Genomic DNA, 19,589 nt, shown 5'->3' with positions numbered 1-19,589 from the left:
TCTTTTGAATCTGCAACTGCCTGGGTGTCCACAGACCTCCCTGGTGATGGCTCCAGCCGACAAGGACTGGTGGTTGCCCTTGTGAGACAGGCTCCGTGGTCTAAGAACACCCACATGCCTGTATAACCAATCACCTCCATCTTCTCTGAGGGCTGGTGAAAGTGATGTTAGTGTGGGAGTGGGGTCCAGGCCACCATTCTTTATTTAATGTGTATCCAGGAGACATCATTCCTCTATCCTTATTTATTTTTGTCCATCCATCCATCCATCCATTATCTATACACCACTTAATCCTCACTGGGGTTGCGGGGGGCTGGAGCCTATCCCAGCTGACTTAGAGTGAAGGCAGGGGACACTCTGGACAGGTCACCAGTCTATCACAGGGCTACACTTAGAGACAGATAACCAAGGACACTCACATTCACACCTATGGACAATTTAGAATCACCAACTAACCTTTTTGGACTCCACGCAGAAAGTTTGTGTCCTCACCAGGACGCGAACCGGCGTCTTGCTGCAAGGCAACAGTGCTACCAACTGCGCCAGTTTGTGTTTATTTATTTTTGTGTCTAATTTATTTTTATGGTATGTTTTTCCTGGTTGTGTTAACAGTAAAATGATTACATGTTTACTTGAATAAATAAAAGGGGTTACATTCAAGCAGTTTAATTCAATATCAACATTTTTTGTTTATCTTTATTAGAAACAGATCATTGAAAACTTATTAGTAATTATCTCTATACAGCCTGAAATGAAACATTTTACTGTGACAAATTTCTTCAGCTTTATTGTGCACCTCAAGTTTAACTGATTGAAAGATCAATGTGTTCAGTGCACTGTCACAACTGTTCACGTTGGATAGATTAAAAATATGGCTTAAACAGTTCATTCTAAAAATTCTTTCCCTTATTTCATGATGATCTCAGCTCAATAAAAAGTAATCTCCTCATGAATCGATTAAGAAAACTTTTAACTTTTGCAGGTTAACAAAGTTTTGTGTCTGTTTTTCTAAAGGTATGTCCTTAGTGAAAAGCTCCCATCCTGCTCAGTATCAGACCCTCTGCTGCTCATCTGTAAATGCAGGAGATCACTCCATCTCATAGGAGCAGTTGTCCAGCTGCATCTTGAGAGACCTGAAGTCTGGCCTGTCAGCCGGCTCAGCACTCCAACATTTCAGCATGATTTGATAGAGAAAGTTGGGACAATTCTTTGGTGCTGGCATCCTGTATCCTGTCATAATCTGCTCATGTGCTTCCTGGTTACCTAAAGCTGAAAGAGACAAAAGTGGGCAGAGAGAGGAGACAGAAAAGCAGAAGTGGTATTAAACATCTGTTTGCACTAAAATATCTGTAGACACACCTGGGGGCTTTCTAAGTAAATCCTCATGCAAGCTTTGGTTCTGATGGTGGCGAGCTAACTTTCAACCTGATGTGTTTGAGGCTGAATAAAGAGCACACTTTAAACCAATGCTTTTATCCTCATTTGCCCACCGACACACCATGAATATTAGCTAGGCACCGTTTGCTAAACACCCCTGCTAAATTAGTGTCATTTTATAGGAAATTTAAACTGGAAACTTGAATTAGCCACATTGAAGCACCTTGAAATGAATGATTAATCCTTTTAAGCTTTTCAGTCAGGCCTCTATGTGATTGAATTGCTACAGTATTACTTGATTTCAGATGATCCACTGCATCAAAACAAATGCTCATTTCCATTACATATGGACCAGTAGGGACCTCCTCCACCTTCTAGCAGCCCCAGTAGGCGCATTACACCCACTATGACCCTCAGAGGTTCAGCAGTCATTTCACCTTTCATCCAAGAGCCTTTTTCAGTTCTGCAGAACCAGGACTACTTGGTTTAGCTTAGGTACCAAAACTACTTAGGTATGTTTATAACTAACCATACTTTACCACTTTGTTCATTTCACCTTGAAAACGTTTCGCCTCTTGGATGAGAGGTGAACTAAAACAAACAGCCCAGTTGCTTTTTTGCTAAAGGTTTTTGGATTATCAACATCTGGAAGACTGGAGTCATGATCCTTTCTTAAACCTAATTGAAAACTGAGGTGGGTAAACCAAACATCTACTGAAAACGTAACTAAACATTATCTGGAAAAAAGAGTGAAAAATGAAAGTCAAAATAAGACCTAAAAATATATATAAAATTATATTAATGATCCGAGACGGAACTCAAACTCAGGTCTTGTGATATCTAGTAATACAGTTCCTTTAATGGGCTGATGGTCCAACCGGGTGTGGAGAGCGCATAGAATGAAGCCCAGGAAGGTGGATTCTCTGGTGATCATGACTTGGATCTAGTGAAAAACCAGCTGAACTTCAAGGTATCTGCAATCCAATATGCAGGAAGAGCAGCAATGCATCAATTTCCAAGGCCAAGTAAATCATCTTTCAAATCTTTTTTAAAAAAAGTCTCTAAATTTATATAAACTGAAAGAGGTTTTGTTTCCTCATTCGTGGTCAGCAGTGTGACTCAAATCACGTGACTCTCCACCAACATTGCTGTTGTTGAGCTGAAACGGAAGGCTCCAAATAAAAAGAGAGAATTCGTACAAAAACCACGAAACTGGAGAATAAAATGATGTTTGTCGGTTCAATGAGGGAAGCTTCAAACAACGACTGTGGATTTTATCACCTGCCAGTTACCACAGAATAGCTTTGGAGAGAGATGTTTTAATGACTGGCGTGTGCAGTGAGGACGATTACAGCAAGTCAAACCTGTTTCAGTGTATGGGTATGCAATTTTAAGACAGACTATAAAAAAACTGCGAACATATCCTTTAAAAACAATTAAGGTATATTCCATACGCTCATCTTAAACGTGGTGGGGAAAAGAAGCTAGGATTAACAAAAATGTGAGGCAATTGAGGAAAAGCAGAAAAGGTTGAGGAAGAAAAACAAAACATCCTCGGTTCTGGAAAAAGAAATAAAGATGACATATAATATATATATATATATATATATATATATATGATCAATTAAGATCCCAACATTTTGTCCCAACTGAGGACATCAAACAGAAAGTTGAATAGGTGGCAGGTAGGAATGCAGTAATTGGTGTTGGTCGACTACAAACGTAATTACTCTTTAACAGTTAGTTGAAAAGATCAGTAGATTGTTTCTGGATGAACTAAAAAGGCCAAAGTAATCTCTCCAGCCAGCCTCATTAGCCTAAATCAACATGAAGTCTAGTATTTGCAGTGTATTATAGTTTTTGCACCTGATTATTTTGTAGTGAAATAATAACAAAAAACTAGGAGACCAGCATGCACTGCCTGTATTCATGGAACTTCTAAAAAGTAGAGCAAATTAACCATTAATTCCATGATTGTATTTCAAGCTTAAGGCTGATGCAGTGGGTCATTAGCTTAGCTTAGCACAACGTCTAAAAGTCGGGAAAACAGCCATCTTGGGAAAATATTCAGTCCATCACTTGCAAAGTGCACGTAGAACACAATCTAAGTCTTTCTCGCTAAAAAAAATACAAAAAACGTTTATCCATCCATCAGCACTTCTGATTTTTCAGTTCTGACAGATGGGTTTCTTTGTTTGGAGGTGCTGGCGGCCTTTATGCTAAGCTAACATCCCTGTGGTATACATCCACTCATCTAATTGCCTAAAAGAAAGAAAAGCTGTGTATTCCCCCAAATGTTTATTTACAAATGAACTTCCATATTTTGTTTGCTTATTGTAAATTTCTGTATAAGACACCTTTCAAAATAGTTTGTCACCAACTGGCTTGAGGCTCATGAAAATACTACAACCTCTGATTTATAAGAGCAGACCTGGAGCAGATTAGCATGTGCCTGCCCATGACGTAGTTAGTTTGAAGTTGACACCGGGTAAACAGTCAGTAAATAAACTAGAACTAGCAGACTCCATTATTTTTTCAAATTTGTGAAAACGAGGAGGTGGTAGTCTGTTATTCCACCACCAAATATAACTGATTTATCCTGGAACAGGCTTTTCTCTTTATTAAAGTAACACCAGCAACCGTCTGACCAATGAGAACTCAGTTGGATGAGATCATATCGGCAAACCCATTGACCAGTTGACCAAGAAACTACAGCCATAACAGAAGGAAGTTTCATAGCACAACACAATTACAACGTCCGCTGCAGGTCATAGTTGTGACGGAGACACTGGTATGCCAGTCTTGCAAATTTCCAAGACAAATACTCTGATGTGATAATGAATTTCATCATTTATTGTAGACTAAAAATTTAATTTTCAAAGCATCTAACCCAAAAACGTAGTCATTCAAACTAACCTGGATAAGGAGTGCCTCCATGGGTGATAATCTCATAGAGCAAAATACCAAAGGACCAGACGTCGGACTTGCTGGAGAACTTTCCGTGGCTGATGGCCTCAGGAGCGCACCACTTGTAAGGAATCTTTTTATCCTCTGAGATATATATTGGCTCCTGAATGGAAAAAAAAATAAAAATCTTTGTCTTAAAAGCAACCATTGTTGATTTGACTTTTTAAATCCGACTTGCAAACCTTCCCACCTCCTACCTTGACGATTCTGGCCAGCCCAAAGTCAGCCACCTTACAGATGTAGTCTTCTCCCACCAGGACATTTCGAGCCGCCAGATCTCTGTGGATGTTTTTGTTTTCCTCCAAGTACGACATCCCGTCAGCCACCTGGGCACCCATGTCAATGAGTGATGCGATGTCTTGAGTTTGCCCCTCTGAACCTGAGACAGAAGAAAAACAACAGAAAATCGGACAATTACTGTACAGCACGTTGATTTACATTACAGGTAAAACAAATTGGTACACGTCATGTTTTCAGTATCTGCTGATCATAAAGCATAGTTGTCCTGTAGCTGTATCAGTGCTGCATGAAGCACACAAAATCACTCTTATAATCTTAAAAACTTAATTGAGTTGAGATAAAGCTTCAGAGATTTGGACCTGTGAAGCTCACATTGGCAGAAGCGGCCAAAGTCCAGAATAAACTTAAGGGTTGTCAAAACTTTTACAATGTCTTACATGCGTTATCAGTGGTTTCAGTTACCAGTGAATATAACACCACAATTAAAGATCATATAATATAATATAAAATGGCATACAATATATTTTTAAGCAAAATGCTCACTATTTTGGTGTTCCCTTATTATACAAGAGCAGGGCTGACACACAGAGCATACGGAAAACAAGAGTTGGGGATAGGAACTGGAAATTCTCTGCTTCTGTTATTTACACCTATGCAGTAAGCGCCCTAACCACTCAACTTTGAGGTTAGCCAACATTTTTATGTGACTGATTAGAACGAAAATGAGGCTAAGAACATACAGCAGCTCTACATTAGATGCTCGATTCATAAAGAACAACCATGTGTGAATGCTAGCATGTTCACAACGATGGGGCCAACATGCCGATCTTTAGCAGCTCTCGTCTTTGAGAGATAAGCAGGTATCATATTTAGTTAATTAATAGTGGGTAATAATAGTTTTACGCTGCAGGAACTAGTGGGCTGTTTTAGGCAGTGCCACCTCCACAAATGTTTCATAAAGATGACCGGATTGGGAAAATCTTGGGACAGCACACAAATAAAAAACAAAAAAACACTATGACTGAATAACAGGAATTCTACTTTTATAGTTGCAGTTCAGAGTTTATCTTATACAATGTCAGTATTAGAGTTAATAAATTGTTTAAGCTACTGATATTTTATATTTTTATTTGACCTTTATTTTACCAGGTAAAAATGTTTGAGAACCAGTTCTCTTTTGCAGACATGAGTTGGCCAAGAGGTGCCAGCGGGAACAAACACATATGTAAATTACAGACACAAATAGATACATCAACATAACATAAGTAAACAAGCAAGAAGCATGGGAGCATATGCATGTGAATGAAAAAAGATGTGCATGAGGTGTAAAGAAAGTGTGTGTGTATGTGTGTGTGTGTGTGTGTGTGTGTGTGTGTGTGTGTATAAGTATGTGTGTAAGTAAAGTCCGACATGATCAGCAGGAGCAACAGTCAATTACAATCTGTGGGATTTTAAGCTTGAAGGTGGTGAGTGGAGTCAAAGTTGCAAGTTTGAGGATTTTTTGTAAGGTGTTCAAATTGTTAGCTGCTGCAAAGTGAAAAGAGTTAGGGCCAAAAATAGTAGAAGTATTGGGGATGATGAGCTTGATGTACTCACTAGACCTAGTACATTAAGAATTATGGGCAACATGAAGAAGAGAGGACAGGTAGGGAGGTGTCTTGCCCAGAATTGACTTGTAAATGGAAAGAAACCAGTAGTGAAGCCTCCGAGTATAAAGGGAAGGCCACCTCATCAATTTATAGAGATCGCAGTGGCGAGTGTGGAAGGATGCATTATATATTCCATTGTTTGTATTTTACAGGTAGTGTTACTTATTATCTGACATGCAAAGACAAAAGAATGAGACAGCAGATGGATAACCTAAAAAAACCCATGATGGCATAAATACTGAACACAATCTTAGAAGACACCAGAACAGTATCAGTAACCTGTCATAAAACCAAAGCCCTAAACCCGCTAACCTCACCCTGACACTACAGCACACATTGATGGTTTCCCACGAAAGACAGAAGCAGAAGAACACAGAAGTTTACTTCTGAGGAAGCTGAGCAGGCTGCCTCTCTCCATCAGCTCCATGATGATGTAGTAAGGTGACGAAGCCGTGCAGACAGCGAACAGGGAGATGAGGTGACGATGGCGGAGGCTCTTCAGGATCTGAACTTCTCTGTGAAACTCACGCTGGTTCATCTCGGAGTCTGAAAAGAGAGAATTAAAATGTGGGAAAGTAAAAGGGAAAGAGATTAAAAAAAAAAGGAACAGACACAAAAGAGGAACATGAGAGAGAGGCATAGAAAGTAGCAACAAGGAAATCACACTGAAATCTTGACTATTAAAGAAATAGGCCACAAACTGCGGTGCTTAACAAATAAGTCACATGTTGGCAAAAATCAACTGTAAACTGTAGAGAGAAGACATGGTTTGTATTCACTAGGTGGCTGCTTCATTTTGGGTGCCACGCCCATTTATTAAGAAACTCACCCCATCTTGTTATTCTAGAAACAGTGTGTTGCACAATGTGAGCGACCCGCCTTTATGCAGGGTCAGCACACTGTAGGAGACACGAGTAAAATGTCTTTACAGTCATAAATGAGTCATCAGCTTCATTAGATAAGTGACCTACTTAAAAGACTGCTGTTATAGTGGCTCTAAATCTCTCCACTTCCTTTACTTTCTGCATGTTTACAATCAGTCCAGTTGTCCTGAATGAAAACAACAGGCTGCGACTATCAAAACCGTAGTGAGACAGAGATTAGCATTGACATAGGACAACATTTTAACTGGGGAGGAAACAAAAGAAAGAAATTCACAGATTGTTGCACAACTCAAAAGAATACTTTGCCACTGTGTCACTTCGATTCCAAGCATAGCAAAGGCTGCTTGGTTGCCAGTTATGCATCATAGCATCAGAAATGGATCAACGGGGATTACTGTGAAAGATCTGGAAAAGCCACATTTGTATTCTGTCTCTACCAGATGAAACAAGCTGCGTGTCACTGACATTGCACATTTTAATTTGTGCACAATAAAATAAAAGTCACTTGATACAGTGTGCACATAGTACATTTTTAATACTCAATGATAGCGGCATACTGTACATTGATGCAACTGATAGGTTAAAGCGCTATGAGATGACTTGTTATTGTAAATTGTATGTAATAACAAAATTGAATTGAAAATTGAATTGAATAGGCTAAAAAAATCACCCAAATCAGGTATTTTAAAAGGACCCATATTATGCAGATTCTACTGGAACACGTTTATGCACCTTAATGCTCAAAAAAAGATTTTTTTCTCATGCTGTACTTCGCTGCAGCACCTTTTCTCAGCCTTTGTATGAACCGCTCCATTTTAATTCAAGTAGTGTGTAACACAGGATCCAGGAGCAGTTGGTCCAACACATTCTATGTTTAGATCTAATGCAGAGTTTCCGATGTTGTGACAAAAGCCTCTGATTTTGATTCACTACTCTCTGTTGTTTAACTCTCTGAGGACTAACATACGATACTGTTGTTGCCAAACCCCCTGTCTCTTGTCTGTATCTGTCTCAATGTCTGTCTTTAACTGTGTCTGAATGGGATGTTTTCTTGGTATGTCTGAATCGTTTTACATAATCACAAACCCATTTATTAAATGAATATTCATTTGATCAGCTGAGATGATAAAATACCATTTGAGAGGATCTTGATGGCAACATTGATGTGGTTTTTCCAGCATCCCTTGTAGACAGTAGAAAAGTTGCCACTGCCCAGCTTCTCCATCACGGTAAACTCCTCTTTCGGAAGTTCCCACTCATCCACTGTAAAGTGACTCAGGTCTTGAATGTCGGGCTTTTTCTGATTGAAGAAACACACAGGTTTGTATGTCACATAGAGACATGAAACATGGCGCATATATGCACAATCCTGCACCCAAACAAAAGTCTAAAGATGTCTAGAAAGGATCTTTACAGTTTTAACCAGAGAATGTTTGACTACCAAATCCTAAAAACACGAGGCAGCAAGTTGATGGACTATGCTCTAGCTACAGCTGTATTCATTAATTTTCTTTTCGACGCCATTTCTGACACTTCTTTTTTTTTTTCAGATGACCAGGCATAGGAGGAACAAATGAAGAAGCTTAAAGACAACCGACATATCCTGCCTCACCCTTTTGCAGGGGCTCCCCAGTCTGCCTGTGCTGGTGAGGCTGTTGGCGCTGTAGTAATCCACAAGATCGATCAGAGAGTCGAACTTGTGGCCAGGCTCCACGAGAAAATTACTCTCATTTGCGTGTTGGATCTTAAAATGTTTCACCCGACTGCTTGACCTCACTGCGGAAAGATACACACAAAATTAAACCTATAAAGTACATAAAATGCTACAATTTCAGTGGATGCTATTTTTTAAAAATGTTTTTGTTAACTTGGCTATTGCCTCAGTTGTAATAACACTGTATTTATATCATTTCTGAATTCTGGACATGAAGGAGCTAAATATAAAACTGACAGCACATAATGAAACCGCAATGCTCAGATAATCAGACAAGTGATGACCAACCTTTGAGCTTAATAAATGGAAATGGGTTTTTTTCTACAAGTACACAAAAACTGTCTGTTTGTGGACTTCTGTGCAATAAAGGTTTATTACTGACATTTTGGCTGCACTTATTCAGATTTTACTTCTATTAAAGTAATAATAATGATGCTAATCATAATAATAACTTTATTTGTAAAGGAGCTTTAATAAAAACACAAATGCCAATTTAGACAAATTATGATAATAAAAACAAATTTAATCAAATAAAAAAAAAATCCCAAACATGCAGATTATGATTGTAAATATTGAGGTTAGGACTGTATAGTGATATTTATGGTGTGATTTAACTGAGTAATTTACATATTAGGGATTAAAACTCTAATATGTAAGTTAAAAATATATATAAAATACCACTTCACCTGCTTATAATACATAACGAGGCTGAGATCATACAATGTTATTGATAATGGAGAATAACCAACTAGTGTAATATTATAGTAGTTTTAAAGTAGTTATAAAGTAGTTTGGATAATCTGGATTAACAGTTGGGCTGTTTCCTTTTGTTGCTTTCAGACTTTATCGCAGCCATGTCTCTAATGGAAATGACAAAAATATGCCACTTAAACTGAAAACCAATGTAGGGTTATTTAGAAAGGAGCGGATTAGCAGGCTGCTTAAAATGATGGTAAACACAAACACTGACATTTTCTGTGGCTTTGAAAGGCCATCAGTTAAATGCTTTGTGAGTGTGACTGTCACACATGGATGAGCTCTTAGAAGGAAGCATTTTTTGCCAAGCAAACAATGACTAATTGTCATAGTCCTATATGCGCTCATGTGTGGGTGCAGTGCAGTAACTATTACTTTGTTGTTTGCGTCTCTGACGCTGCACTCAGTCATCTTAACCTTCTGAAGTAGTTTCTCGGTGTTTTTTGATCTTATCACGTTTTTGTTTTGGTATTTTCCACTGTAATAAAAAAGTCCTGTACCTCTATGGAAACAGAACAACCACAGCTACAAGTTGAAGAGGACTAAGAATATCTTTTGTGCAGCATGACACTGCTATAATGCCATAATTAAAAACCAAAAAACTAAAACAAAAACAGAAGACCTAAAGTTATATTTCTTTGATTATTGGTTTTAGAAAAAAATGGACAAATTCCATAGTGGTGCAGGACTTCATATTGTTAAAAAAAAAAAATGCAAAAAAAAGAAAAAAAATACAAAAAGGAGCCCGCATAGAGTCAAAATGAGACCAGAGGGAAAAAAATTAATAAAAATCATGGCCAGAAAGTGTTGAGAGTTCAGAGAGTTAAGCATGCTGAAAATCTTATAGTATGCATATGTAGAAACCTCTTGTTAGAGGCTCGGGCTCCCTGTTGGTTTAAACCATTCAGATCTAAAGCCAAATATTGTCCTTTTATTTGACAGTTTCACTCCTTATTTTCCCTTCTTGTGAAATATGTGCAGCTTGCAAACTGAAGTGAAACTGCTTTCTCCGTCACTGTACTTTAACCCATCACATGCCTCTCAATCTCTTTATGGCTCTTGTCTATAAAACTCCCTTTTTTGTCGTCTTGCCTGAGAGAACGTATCCGATGTCATCCTTCTCGCTGTGTCGGATGAGAAAAGCTCCCACTTCATTTCCTGGTCCCATCAAGTGGCCTTGGGCCTCGAAGCGGTTCATTTTCCCATAAAACCACCTGAATCAAGACAGAAGGACATGAATGAAGTAATTATTAGAATGTGGTTGCATGGAGTCAGACTTTAAATCTGTAATCATCAAAATAATGACGTGAAATAGGATGAAAATGGTAGATCAGATATTCTTTAGTCCTCTTTAGATGAATCTCAGGTGTACACAAGATCTGGCAATTTATGCTTTGGGGGTGTTAAACTTTTTATGTTGCTTCCACTCTCCTAAGCTTAATTTAATATGCCTAGTTTAAAAGTGATAAGCCCATGTGTAGGTGCAGTGCAGTAACTGCTACTTTTTTGTTTGTGTCTCTATGACACTGCGCTCAGTCATCTTGGCCTTCTGGACCCAAGTTTTTTGATCCTGTCACATTTTTACTCACTCTGGAATTATTTTCCAGTGCAATGTAAAGTCCTGCACCTCTATAGAAACAGAATAACCCTGACTAGAAATGGAGAGGACTCAGAAATAGCTTCATGTTAGTTGAAGATATATAAAAATGAGCCCACAAGTGCAAGTGTCTGTTGCTTCCACTCTCCAAACCCTACACATAGTTCAAAGGCAATGAGCGGTTCCTATTGGCAACATTTCTGAACACTTCAAAAGTCTTTAAGGATAAGGAAGCATAACAGTGAGGGGAAAACAGCTGTTGTTACTGTTACACTGCACTGATTATCTTTCTCCATCAGGTTATGAATCAGATCTCTGGAGGTGGCCTGAGGCTGAAACCTCAGTTATTATAAAGATGTGTACAAAGACTGCACTTCTGTTTTTTAAGATTAACCAGACTGTATAATGACAAGCTACCAGCTGCCGAGCAGCAACTGGTATCCATTTTGGCTGTATAGGATCGACTTAACTTTTTGCAAACTGCGATTAAAACGGTATTTGACATTAATCTTTAAAGGAATTGGGCCCGTCTTGGAATAATATAATGTGAGTTGAAAAGTCTCACAAGACTAAACACAGACCTAAATTAAAGGTTGAATTTTTATTAAAAATAAAAAAGCTGTGAACGTACACAAACGGCTCTTTTGCCATTAACCTCCAGCTGTACCTCACCTTAGATAGCCTCCCAGCCTTACAAGCCTGTAAGAATTTTATACAGTTTCACTATAGACACTGGGTTACCGATAAATGTCGAAATAAAAATGTCAACAATTCTGCCTCATCAATGCCGCTTCCAGGTGAAACATTCAGTGACCAGCTGCCTCTCAGTCCACCAGGTTCACTGACTTTCTAGAGCGGCTCTGCTAACTCTAGAATGTCTCAGCCTTGAGCAAAGCTCACTAAATGTTCTGTTGTTGGCTGCAAGAATGAACACAAGAGTCGTCATGCACTGCCAGCATCTGAGGAACAGAAGGACCAGTTGATTAGTTTTATATTGATGGTAAAATCACCACAGCAAAGGAAAAAACCTTAGTGTTAGCGCCCTTCTCCTGAATGACTTCTTCACTTCACTTGGTGAGGATAGATTCCCGTTTATTTTATTTCAGGCTGTAGGTAAGCAGTATAAAGACTTCAAACATCCTATAACCTGGGAGTTAAAGCCGAACCATTTGAGGACCAGATATAAATAATCCCACCGGACTGAATCAAATGCCTTCTCGCCGTCTAGGCTTATAACTACTGATTCTTTGTCACTTTTTCTCATATTGTCAATAAGGTGTAATGCTCGCCTCACATTGTCCTGTGTTTATCTATTTTTTTTACAAAGCCTGTCTGAGTCAATCAGTTCTGGGATTATGTTTTCCAAGTGTTTTGTCATTACGGATGCAAACCGTCTATAGTCTATGTTTAGTCCTGATATGGGCCTGTACAGGTTTTCAGTAGGTTGATAGTTTCAGTGAAATCTTTCTTTACCTCCGCCCGTGATGCCTGTATCTCGGCAATGATGCCAGCTTGAATAGCCTCCATAGCCTTGGACTCGTTACTAATGTCGTCTTCTCTCTCCAAAGTTTCATTTTGTAGTTCTGCGCTTTGTTGCGATTTTCTCCGTCTTTCATCCCATCCCCTGTCCTAAAGTGCAAAGCAACTTTTGTCTATTTTAATCTTGTAAATTTGTAAGGGGATGATCAACCCTCTGGGAGCTTCTAGATTATGCTGCCGTTCAGCTCAGTGCCATACCCGGAAATCACGATTGCCTTTAAATGTCTGAAATTTTAATATACATGTGTGCTGTGAGCCCAGACTGCTGGTCAGAGACTATTTTAATCTTTGGGACTCTTTTAACCTCACTCAGTCTGTCACTGGCCCGGCACGCGAGAAAGGACACACATTGGACTTTGTGCTGTCTTCTGGTTTATGTGTCGGCATCAGTGAAATTTGTGACACATGTATTTCGGATCATCTGCCTGTTGTGTTTACCATTACTGTCCCTGGTTCGGAGGAGTCTCCCTGTGCTCTTGCGCAGGGGGAGTATTTATGACTACTATTATTCAGGAGACAGCGAGAGTGAATGTTTAGTGTACAGACGTGCATTCCGCAAAACTTACAAATTAAATGATTCTGAAGAAACACTCTCTCATCTTGCCTGTACTCCTGAGTATGTACAGCAAAATGACAATAAACTTGACTTGATTATTATTATTATTATTATTATTATTATTATTATTATTTAGTATTTATGAAAAATTCCAATCTGGTTTTAGGGTGTACCACTGTACTGAAACTGCCCTTTAAAGAGTTTTTAACAATCTTCTTTTAACAGCTAACTCTGGACACTCTGCAGTTTTAGTGCTTTTACATTTGTCGGCAGCTTTTGAAACAGTTAACCACGCTATTTTTTTAGCGAGGCTGGAACAGTGTGTGGGCACAAAAGGAATAGCTCTTAAATGGTTTGAGTCCTATCTGATCAACATAAGGTTCTGTGTTCGCCTTGGTGAATGTGCCTCACCTGTTGCCCCTCTCTCCTGTGGAGTTCCACAGGGTCCTGTACTATTTTCTCTGTACATATTGATCAAATGGCAGAAGTTATGTGAAGACGTTAACATGGGCTCTAGAGAACAGTGATGGTCTTAAAAAAAAAATAAAATCAACAAAATAATTATTATTCAATAATTAATATCAATAACAATTTTGCAAACTGTGATTGATTCTAATCATACTGGTATTGTATAAGTTTGGCTGAGGTATATAGGAGGCATCACGAAGAGAAAATGAACTTTTGCACACAATTCAGTAAATTATGCTCTTGATTTAAGATGACTAGGCTGCAAGGTGGCTCGGTGGTTAGCACCGTTGCCTCGCAGCTAGAAGGTTACTGGTTCGCGTCTCGGTGAGAAAACCCGGGATCTTTCTGTGTGGAGTTTGCATGTTCTCCCCGTGCAGCGTGGGTTCTCTCTGGATTCTACGGCTTCCTCTTACACAGTCCAAAAACATGTTGAGATTGATTGGTGATTCTAAATTGTCCGTAGGTGTGAATGTGAGTGTGCTTGGTTGTCTGTCTCTAAGTGTAGCCCTGTGATAGACTGGTGACCTGTCCAGGGTGTCCCCTGCCTTCGCCCTGAGTCAGCTGGGATAGACTCCAGCTTCAGGCTCCCCCCGCGACCCTAATGAGCATTAAGCAGTGTATGGATAATGGATGGATGGATTTAAGATGACTCACCACGTTCATGCCATTTGTTATGTTTTGTGTGTACTCCTTACACTCTCACTTGGATTTAATGGTTAATGACTTCTCCTCAAATACAGCGCCCTCCATAATTATTGGCACCCCTGGTTAAGATGTGTTCTTTAGCATCTCGGAAATTCAGTTTTTTTTCCTAAATATTATAGAACCACAATGAAAAAAAAGAGGAAAATTCAACCTTTAATTCAAGTGCATTTATTCCGTGTGAAAAAAAATCCCACATTTAAAAAAAATTCTTTTACATCAAATCATGTGTGCCACAATTATTAGCACCCTTGATGTTAATACTTTGTACAATCCCCTTTTGCCAACAATTCATTTGAACTGAGTTGAAGGTTACATTTTTCTATAATTGTCAGTGTGAGAGTGCTTCTGCAATAAAAATTTAATTTACTTTAAGGCTTTTAACACATCTTAACCAGGGGTGCCAATAATTATGGAGGGCGCTGTATATATTGATGGATAAAGGACTGTTTTGCATCAAATATCTTTAAATGTTTATGTTAATCAAAAGAATGCAGGAGGCAAAATATACAGTATAATATTAGACTATAATATATGACATTTTTCTTTATGACTCCAAACTGAGATGTTTCATTGGACAACAAACTAGAATAGAATAGCATAGAATAGAGGAACTTTAGAATTAATTGCAGCTTTCTATCTGACATATGGGAATACCCACAGTTTGCACACTTCCTATTCTGTTGAAGCAATAAACAGCAGGACAGGCAGACAAAACAAGAAGTGGTGAAGCTGCCTGTCGTTTGTGTTTGCGTCCTAGTTTGTACCACTGCTGGGACACACAGACAGGGGTTTGACATTATGTAAGCTGTTATTGACATTTCTCACAGTGTTGCACACAACAGAGAGATAGGCTGGATATATGCGATGCAGAAAATTAAAAACAACAAGGAGTTAGACCTCTATTCTAATTCAGCTCTATAAATAGCCACTTGCTGTTCGAGACTAAGGGAAATTGATAAACAGCAGTGGAGAGTGAGAAGTCATGGAAATGTTGCCACATGGTTTTTATCCAAAGCTCCACGGATGCTGCATACCAAGAAACATTCTAAATGTGAGCGATTTCTATATTTTGTAAGTTTCACATGAGGCTTTTCCTCACATGAAGTCTGTAGCTGGCATCTAAAGACAACCTGATTTTACCAAATGTATGTGATTACATTAGATGAAAACAATTAAGATTGTAGGTTTAACACATGGGCTGCAGGGTGGTGCAGTTGGTAGCACTGTTGCCTCGCAGCAAGAAGGTTGCTGGTTCGCGTCCCGGTGGGGGCACCGGAATCTTTCTGCGTGGAGTTTGCATGTTCTCCCCGTGCAGTGTGGGTTCTCTCCGGGTTCTCCGGCTTCCTCCCACAACGTTCAGAAACATGTTGAGGTTAATTGATAATTCTAATATAACAAACATATATATATATATAATAAATGCCTCCCAGTTAAAATAATGTGCAATATACAACTACACTACCTCTGCCCAATATCCAGTCTGTGAAATAATACACCGTGCTCATTATTTAATTTCATCTTGTATATAGAGTTCATTTCTTTTTGCTTGTTTTTATATATATATTTCCTTAATATTGTATATAGTGTTTACAAAGTTTTTATTGTTCTACAACTTATTATATTTATATTTTTGCACTGAAAGGACTGCACCTTACGTTTCGTTGTACTTGTTACAATGACAATGAAACAAATCTGAATCTGATTCTAAATTGTCCGTAGGTGTGAATGTGAGTGTGCTTGGTTGTCTGTCTCTAAGTGTAGCCCTGTGATAGACTGGTGACCTGTCCAGGGTGTCCCCTGCCTTCGCCCTAAGTCGGCTGGGCTAGACTCCAGCCCCCCCACGACCCTAGTGAGGATTAAGTGGTGTATAGATAATGGATAATAGTTTAACACATGCTGATTTAAAACATACAAAGTTAAAGGACGTACAGAAATACTAACAGCCCTGAGCTAACATAAAGACAAATGAAAGCGTGAGTGCACAACAAAGATTGCACATATCTTTGTTGTACACTCACTCTGAAATACAGATGACAGCGCTAAGCTCTTACAAAGCAGAGCATGTGAAATTATGGAAGCGCTGAACTGCCACTCCTCAAAACAAAGACAAAAAATAAAACAGATCAGTATCTCGTTATAACCTGAAAAGTTTCTTGTTATAACGAGATATTTTTCACGTTATAACGAGATATTATCACGTTTTAACAACATACTAACTTATCATGTTATAACGAGATACGTTTTTATCTCATTGTAACGTGATGAGGTTTCACGTTGGTGTCGGCGGAGGAGGACTCCTGTGCTCTGGTTGAGAACGGGCACATGGTCGTTGCAGTGGCAGCTGGCGACACCATGGCAGCACTGAGCGGTACTCCACTGTTGAAGTTTCCACGAAATCTTAGTGTACCAGCAGAGTCTCGTGTATGGAATCTCACCATGTCTCAACCCAAGCATGAAGAACAATTTAATCAAATCGTGTAAATGAGCCATATTCCTCTGTTTATCGTGCTCCGCCCACTGTTTTCTCAAACGTGATCCGTTTTTTTTTTTTTTTGAGGAGTGGCAGTTCAGCGCTTCCATATGAAATAATCCCATTTGCAAAGAAAACAAACTGTATAAGATGATCTTATAAAGCAAACGATCTCATATTAGGCAAATAGAGCAAAATTTAAGAGACAGAAAATTGTGTTGGTGTCTCTGTCATTATGGATAAGTCAAAAATGCAGTAAAATGTACAAAAAATATACATAGAAATTTGAAAAAAACATACAAATGTAGTTGTGGACTTACAAGTAGAGTTTAACTACCACTGACCAATATTTATTTGGTGTGAGGTCAACTCAAGTGTTTCAGCTGGCTCTTATTCAGGTTAATTCAAGTGTATTAACAAGCTGATAAGTGTTAATTGGCACATTTCCTCCTGTTTGACACGATGATGTTACTTAGATGTTGATGCAGCTGAAGCTTCTGCTGGAGTCAAGTCAGTGTTTACCAACATGTGTTCACTGCAAGTTTTTGAGGAAATTTGGATAAACACCAAGCCTAAAGGAGAACCCAGGCGAATACAGTTGCACTTCTCACAAGTTGAGGTTGAAAGTGGCTTTAAATAACTTCATCAGTTCAGCGGTCCTTTTAAAGTGTCTGTCGTGTTTAAATATACTAAAATTTTTCTGTTCAAGTCCAAATTCAGGTCCAATATCAAGTCATTGATATTTACTTTTACTAATGTAATAAAATAGAAAGTTTGGAGGAGGCGTTGCACAGCGTTGTGAGAAGTGCAGCTTTGGACTGTGCATGTGTTTTATATATCTATGTAAACATAGAGCAAACTGATTTATGTGGCTGCAGCTTGAAGCAGAACAGAGATGAAATGATAATGCAACACATTACAAAAACCAAACTATCAGAACAGTGAACTGTGGACTGTGGCTGTTTTAACTATTAACCCTCTGAACCCCAAACCCTACTGGCAGGATTGAATCACATGTTGTTTTTGAGCAAGAAACTTTAAAAACAGAGAGAATTGCATCATTTTTAACTATTCAGTGGTCTGTGGACATATTAGTTTTTCCAGGAAAATCAACAAAATCAAAGCTTAATATTGTGATGTTTCATCAAAATCACTTTGATCTATATGTCTAATTTAAATAATTAGTCAAATATAAACCAAATAGAAAACAAATCTACCCATGGGTATTAATAAAGTAACCTTGAACCTTGAACCATGTGCACTAAAAAAACAAACCCTAAAACTTCTGTGCTCCTTGGTGCAACTGAGAAACTATGACTGATTTGGCTCCGACCAGCAGTGTATTTTCTGCTTATCTGCAAGCTGTGTTATCAGGGAACATCTGTAACACCACTTGGAAAAAAATGTGTACATGTTTTTGTACTTTCGTGCTTTAGACTTTCAATTGCTTTGTAAAATGTGGCAGGAGCAGAGGTGCCCAGATCGGACTGCACTGTGTGGTATGCACTGCAGTGTCTACAGCTCTCTATATGGTACATACAATGATTTATGGTGACCAGAAAGTCCTTTATTTCTCCATGCAGTCGAAATTGCAATATAATTTACTCCATTTAACAATTAAACTGCACTTCCTCCAGTTATAGACTACTAACAATAAGAATATCACCTCAACTTTTGGTTAAACTGCGCGCGTAATACCTCAAATGTACAGTGAATGGAAGCAGTGAGAAGGAATGGAGTTAACAAAAGTTCAGCTGGCTTTAGGAATTTGATAGTAAAGAGTAGAATGAAGGGTTGGTTTACTCAGATCAAACACTCACGGCTGCATTTCCAGAGACTCGGCCCTCCCCAGGTAGTTGTTGGGCACAATCCCGGTGGCCAGGACGCATCCGTTCTTGTCGATCTTCCGTGCGGTCCACCAGTCCCCGCTGCGGCTGATAACACGGAACAGATCTCCCTCATTGAAGGACAGCTCGTCCTTGTGCCGGGCTTCAAACGGCCACAGCGCCGTGTAGATGGAGCTGCCGTCCGACAGCTTCTCCTGGCTCCTCTTCTGGGTCGCCGGCTGGCTCGGTTGTCTCGTCACGTCGCCGCCGCCGCCACTGCTACTGTCTCTTCCTGGTGTTTCTTCTCCTCCAGGAGAAGGCTTTTTGTTTTTGAAAATCCTCTGCCATAGTGTTTCCAGACACGGACAAGCTTTCCGCAGACACTCACCCATAGATGACCATGAATGCCCTCCCGCTTGGAGCCAGCTAGTCCCTTGTGGTGCGCCTCGGTGCGGCCAGCCGACTACACCTGTCGGACAGGTAGAGAGGATGGAGCGCCAGGAATCCTCGGAATGCCCTCTCAGAAACTGTTGCTGCTGGCTTTTATTCCCGGTCAGAGTGCGACTGCTGCGCTCAGAGGACTGACTTGAACTTCCTGATGCCTGGCAGCAAGAAAACGCACTGGAACCCCGCCTATGACAGACGGACGCGTCAGAAACCATATACAAGGTGTAACCTGTTTGAGCCGCACAAAGCTTTGAGAACAGAAGTCCTGCTGAGAGACACATGGGGTGTTAAAGGTCAGCTGATTACAAGTTCATTTCTTTTGCCACATGCACATTTAAAGAGGTTACTGACAACAGAGGAGCAAATTCAGCTGATGTGTGTTGAATCAGAAAGG

At 39.4% G+C, this 19,589-nt stretch overlaps 1 protein-coding gene across 1 annotated transcript; it reads right to left on the bottom strand.

The window, feature by feature from the left end:
• Window positions 1-650: 650 nt before the first annotated feature.
• LOC103356002 (protein-tyrosine kinase 6) lies at window positions 651-19,340 on the bottom strand. Its single transcript, XM_008280009.1, has 8 exons — window positions 18,743-19,340; window positions 10,680-10,801; window positions 8,730-8,893; window positions 8,252-8,417; window positions 6,618-6,779; window positions 4,542-4,723; window positions 4,294-4,447; window positions 651-1,269 (listed from the first exon to the last, which is right to left on the bottom strand). The coding sequence occupies exons 1-8, from the start codon at window positions 19,138-19,140 to the stop codon at window positions 1,088-1,090; spliced, it is 1,530 nt and encodes a 509-aa protein (XP_008278231.1). The 5' UTR covers window positions 19,141-19,340; the 3' UTR covers window positions 651-1,087.
• Between the last annotated feature and the right edge of the window lie 249 nt (window positions 19,341-19,589).

Source organism: Stegastes partitus, unplaced genomic scaffold (genome assembly GCF_000690725.1).
Source record: "Stegastes partitus isolate 25-593 unplaced genomic scaffold, Stegastes_partitus-1.0.2 Scaffold179, whole genome shotgun sequence".
Classification (NCBI taxonomy): Eukaryota; Metazoa; Chordata; class Actinopteri; family Pomacentridae; genus Stegastes; species Stegastes partitus.
The sequence above is the reverse complement of the archived record's forward strand: the minus strand, read 5'-3'. Positions and strand labels throughout refer to the sequence as shown.